The following is a 6000-nucleotide window of genomic DNA, read 5'->3' as shown; positions in this document are numbered from 1 at the left end:
AAAAAAATGAAATACCTTGGTGTCTTCCTATCCAGAGACGTGAAAGACCTTTACAATGAAAACTACCAAACACTGCTCAAAGAAATCAAAGATGACACAAACAAGTGGAAAAATATCCCATGCTCATGAACTGGAAGAATCAACATTGTGAAGATGTCCATCTTACCTAAAGCAATCTACAGATTCAATGCAATACCCATCAAATTACCAGCAACATTCTTCTCAGATCTAGAAAAAACAACACAGGAATTCATATGGAAACACAAACGACCAAGAATAGCCAGAACAATCCTCAGCAAAAAAAACAAAGCAGGTGGTATCACATTACCAGACTTCAAAACTTTTACTGTAAAGCTACAATCATCAAAACAGCTTGGTATTGGTATAGGAACAGGCATATCGATCAATGGAATAGAAGTGGAATTCCAGAAGCAAACCTCAATTTCTCAACCAACTCATCTTCGACAAAGCCTCCACCACCTACCACTGGGGAGAGGAGAACCTATTCAGTAAATAGTGCTGGGAAAACTGACTGACTACATGCAGAAGATTAAAACAGGACCCCTATCTATCCCCATACACAAAAATTAACTCCAAATGGATCAGAGACCTAAACGTAAAACCTCAAAGTATAAGAACTTTAGAAAATGCAATACACACCCTTACGGAAGTTGAAACTGGCATCTAATTCCTAATTGGAACTGGCATCCAATTCCTGAGCTAAACCCGAAAAGCACAGGCCATAAGGGATAAGATAGACAAGTGGGACCTCATTAAACTGACAAGCTTCTGCAAAGCCAAAGAAACCATCAACAGAGCAGGGAGACAGCCTACAGACTGGGAAAAAATATTTGCCAACTCCAGGTCTGACAAAGGCTTAGCATCTTGGATCTACAAGGAACTCAAATGTGCTGGAAAAAAAAAAAAAAAGCCCCATTATAAAATGGGCAAAAGATATGAACAGACACTTCTCAAAGGAAGACATCTGAGCAGCCACAGACACATGAAGAAATGTTCAACCTCACTAATCATCAGGGAGATGCAAATTAAAACCACACTGAGATGCCACCTAACTCCAGTCAGAATGGCAATTATCAGTAACTCAAAAAATAACAGTTGCTGGAGAGGGTGTGGCGAAAAGGGAACTCTTCTACACTGTTGGTGGGAGTGTAAACTAGTACAACCTCTGTGGAAAGCAGTGTGGCAATTCCTAAAAGCTCTAAATATCAACCTCCCCTATGACCCTGCAATCCCTCTACTGTGAATATACCTTGAAGAACTCAAATCACTCTATAAAAAAGATACTTGCACACGTATGTTTATCGCAGCATTGTTCACAAGAGTAAGAACCTGGAATCAACCATGCTGTCCATCAAAAGAGGACTGGATTTAAAAAATGTGGTACATATACACGGTGGAATACTACGCAGCCACAAAAAAGAACAAAATCATGAATTTCGCAGCAACCTGGATGGAACTAGAGTCTATAATACTGAGTTACCTCTCACAGAAACAAAGATCTGAGTATCACATGTTCTCATATAGTGGACCTTGAACATCCAATGTAATACTACAAGAAAATGACTGACTGTAGTGGGAAACTATGGCGGGGGGAGATGGGATTAGCGGTAATAAATATCTGTCTGGGGACAGGGAGACACCTCTTATCAACAAGGGTGCCTGAACGAAACATTTTTGTATACCTAACCCTTAACTGTACCCCACAATATCATAAGCAAAATATTGAGTATAAAAAAAAAGAAAGTGGGCATAGAAATTTTCTACTGCTATTGTGTTGCTGTCTATTTCTCCCCAGTTCTGTCAAATATATTCATGTGTATGTGTGCATATATGTGTATGTATACAGTGTTATAGTATTTTGTATTTGTCTGTATATTTACTTTTGTCAGTGAGCTTTATATTTTGATATGCTTTCATGTTTTTTTTTTAACACCTTCTCATTTCAGCTTACTGTTGAACTCCTTCAGCTTTTTATTTTTTAGTCTGAGAAAGTCTTTATATGTTCATGTTTGGATAACTGTTTTTGTCCAATATGGTATTCTTGGTTGGCAGTTTTTTTTTTTCACTTTTAATCTATCTTCCCCTTCACTTCAGGCTTGTAAAATTACTGATGAGACATCTGCTAATAGTCTTTTTTTTTTTTTTTTTTTAAATGACATTCTCCACTGTGTGCAGTACTAGAGTTTTATGTAGTTTCCCTTGTATGTAGTGTTTCACTTTTCCCTTGCTGCTTCAGCATTTCTCCCATTTGTTTTTGATTTTTGAATATTGGAATATAATGTGTCTTGGTGTGAAGTTTTTTGGGTTTATCATTTTTTGGGGCATGTTTGGTCTTCTTCAGCCTGGATGTCTATTTCCTTCCCCAGACTTGTGTAGTTTTTGGCTAGTATTTCTTTATACAATCATCCCACCTGCTTAACTCCACTTGATGGTGTCTCAGAAGTTCCTTTGACTTTCTTCACTATTTTTCATTCTTTTTAATTTTTGCTCCTCTGGGTAATTTCAAATGACCTGTCTTCAGATTTGTGGATTTTTTTCTTTTTCTTTTTCAAGACAGGATCTCACTTTTTTGTCCAGGCAAGTGTAGTGGTGTGCTCATAGCTCACTGCAACCTTGAACTCCTGGGATCAAGTGTTCCTTCCTCCCATCTCAACCTCCCACGTAGCTGAGACTACAGGTGTACACCATCACACCCAGTTAATTTTTAAAAAATATTTTGTGGAGATGAGATCCTGCTGTGTTACTCTGGCTAGTCTTGAACTCCTGGCCTCAAGCAATCCTCCCACCTCTGCCTACCAAAGTGCAGAGATTACAGGTGTGAGCCACTGTACCCAGCCAGTTCATGAATTTTTTTTCTTCTGCTTTATGAAGTCTGCTGTTGAACTCCTCTAGTGAATTTTTCAGTACATTTATGGTATTCTTTGGCTCCAATTTAAAGAAAAATTTTCTCTTTGTTGAAATTCCCATTTCGTTATACATCATTTTTCTGAACTTGTTTAGCCATCTTTATGATGATTATTTTTAATTTTTTGCCAGATAATTTATGTGCTTTTTTTTGAGTCAGGGGCTTACTCTGTCACCCAGGTTTAAATGTAGTGGCATCATAATAGCTTGCTGCAGTCTCAACCTCCTGTACTCAGGTGATCCTTCCACCTCAGCCTCTTGAGTAACTGGAACTACAGGTGCGTGTCACCGTGCCTGGTTAATTTTTTTGATTTGTTTTGTTTTGTTTTGTTTTTTTGAGTTGGAATCTCACTCTGTCACCCAGACTGGAGTGCAGTGGCCACTCCTGGCCACTGCAGCCTCGACCTGCTGGGCTCCGGCGATCCTTCTGCCTCAGCCTTCCAGTAGCTGGAACTACAGGTGCGCGCTATCACACCCAGCTAATTTTTAATTTTATTGTAGAGATGAGGTCTCACCAAGTTGCCCAGACGGGTTTCGAACCCGCAGGCTCAGGCAATCCACTCACCTCAGCCTCCCAAAGTTCTAGGATTACAGGCTGAGCCACTGAACCTGGCTAATTTTTCGATTTTTTGTAGAGATAGGATCTCACTATGTTGCCCAGGGTGCTCCTGAACTCCTGGGCACAAGCAGTCCTCTGTCTTGGCCTCCAAAAGTGCTGCCATTACAGTCATGAGCCACTGTGACCGACTTATATACTTTGTTTCTTTAGGGTTGGTTTCTTGAGATTTATTTTGGTCCTTTGATTGACCATGTACAAGAGAAGACATTCACTGGTCATCCCAGCTAGAGATTCTGTGGGTCTCTCAAACCTTTTCTGTGAATGTTTCTTCTCTGGTCTTGTACATGTAGATTTCTAATAAGAGGGATTTGCTAGTTGCTTTCTTTCAGGAATTTTAAATCTTTTGCTTTCTCATGTATCCATTCGCTGTACCATGGGTCCTCTGTATCACACCCCCCCTGCTCTTTTTTTGTTCGCAGTGGTTCCCTCAGGCATCTTGAGTATGCCTGTGTCCAATTAGTGCCCTGAGTCTAAGTGTAGTCAGAAGTCAGTATCTCAAGCAGTCTTTCCGAAAGTAAGAGTGCTGGATGGGTGATCCATTCTTTTCTTTCTTTATTGCGGGAGAAGTTGCTGAGCTATATCATCCTTTGATGGTTATAGTGTGGGTCCTCTGGAGCAGCGGCATATTTTCTATCCAACTCTTTTTTTGTTCTCAACAGCCCCCAGGCATCTAGAGTATGCCAGATCCCATCTGTGTTCCAAGACAACCAAGATAGTAGTCCCTTTGTCAGCCTGCTCCCTAACCCTCACTTGGAAGAATCAGATTATTGGACGTACGGTCCAATTTTCTTTTGCCTTCTGCAGGGAGAATTCGGTTGTGGGGGGTGGCAGTGGGGTTTGCCTGATCTTGTGGTGGTGAGCTGTGGGAAGGGACTGTGGTGAGTGTGGCATGAATTTTCCTTTGGTGCAGGTCGGCCTGCTTGTGCTTGTCTTTGGTTTAGGAGTCTCAGTTGTTTTCTGGGGTTCTCATAAAGGAGATTGGTTTGTATGCTGTTGCTGAGTGGGTGTTTTAGTGGGAGCAAAGAGGGTTTAGGGCTTTTGATTCTGCTGTTTTGCTGATGTCACTCCCACCGATTTTTTTTTTCCGTTAGAGTCTTGAACTCCTGGTCACAAGTGATCCTTCTGCCTTGTCTCCCAAGTGCTAGGATTACAGGCATGAGCCACTGTGCCTGACCTGATTTTTGTTAAAAATTTAATTGCCAGTTTTCAGAATAATGAGTTGATTCACTAGCATTCTCCAATTCTGACCAATTAGGGTTTTTAGGTTTGTTCTGTCATTATAGACTAATGCATTTAAACAGATCTGATACACACACACACACACACATACACACACACACACACACACACACACACACACACACACACACACACACAATTTTTTACCATACTTTATTTCAGAACCCATATATTTTTTAGTTTATGTAATTTGCTATGTAAGAATCATCTAGTGTTAGGATTGGACATTGATGTGGATTATTTCTTTTTCATTCTAGTTTGCATTTATGCCGGATTCTCAGTGAAAATAAAAGCCATGATAGTTCGACTTACAGAGGTAAGATTTAAAAAAGTATCATGTCTGTCATTTTTACCTTGATTCAAATGAGTAACTTCTGCTTTCCATCCATTATTAGGTATGAAAACAAGACTGTTCATATTATATAGAGATTTTATAGAATTATATTACATTCAAGATTAAAACTATAGTTATAGTAAGACTATGCATTTCTGTATACTGATGTTATTTGATCTGCATTATAGTCATGAAAATGCTTGACTTTTGTAATTGGGGCTTGATATATTTAGCTAAATTTCAGCAGTTTTTAAGCTGTATTAATCATACATGTGAGAGAAACGACAGCATAGAAAGAAAAACTGTTCTGATCTTGTCTGTACTGACACATTTTTAGAAACTGAGGCTCTTGTTTTTACTAAATGTGGTAATGTTTAGATGGAGTCTGGGGATCTTGTTAAAGGCATTTGTCATTAGTAAACAATCATTAAAACAAAAGAATTGTTTACTACATATCACAAATATGACTTATTAAGTGTAATGTTTTATAATTAAACAGGATGTAATTTTCCAGTAATTTTAGTTTTAAAGAATTTTACTATTTAACACTTAATTAAATTAAAATTAGACACGAATTTGGCAAAGGAGGGAGAAAAATAAAAGTGATTGTGTCTAGTTAGCTTAAAGCATTTTCTTATGTCACTTTTATGGGGGTAAAACCCACAGTGTTTTTTTCACTTGGAAAATACATTTTTGTAGCCAGAGTTCTATTTTAAGTAAATGATCATTAGATAAAACTTATCATTTTTATTTAAATTGTGCTTTTGTGAATAAAAGATCAAGAACAGAATATTTTAAAATACACATTTACTTTTCTTCTATCAAAAATTAAAAATGACCTGAATAAGAGAGGATATACTTTTTAAAGAACATTTGGATGCAT

At 38.3% G+C, this 6000-nt stretch overlaps 1 protein-coding gene across 2 annotated transcripts in view; it reads left to right on the top strand.

Annotated features, from left to right (window-relative positions):
- The window catches only part of THOC2 (THO complex 2), a 131622-nt gene that overhangs the window by 22654 nt on the left and 102968 nt on the right, over nt 1–6000 (top strand). For both annotated transcript variants that reach the window (XM_008063157.2, XM_021714909.1), the window contains exon 2: nt 5041–5099. In XM_008063157.2, coding sequence (XP_008061348.1) covers nt 5041–5099 — 59 coding nt within the window. The remainder of the gene's footprint in view (nt 1–5040; nt 5100–6000) is intronic.

The sequence above is a fragment of the Carlito syrichta genome, unplaced genomic scaffold, assembly GCF_000164805.1.
Source record: "Carlito syrichta isolate Samal-C Ts95f unplaced genomic scaffold, Tarsius_syrichta-2.0.1 Scaffold98143, whole genome shotgun sequence".
NCBI classification, from domain to species: Eukaryota; Metazoa; Chordata; class Mammalia; order Primates; family Tarsiidae; genus Carlito; species Carlito syrichta.
The sequence above is the reverse complement of the archived record's forward strand: the minus strand, read 5'-3'. Positions and strand labels throughout refer to the sequence as shown.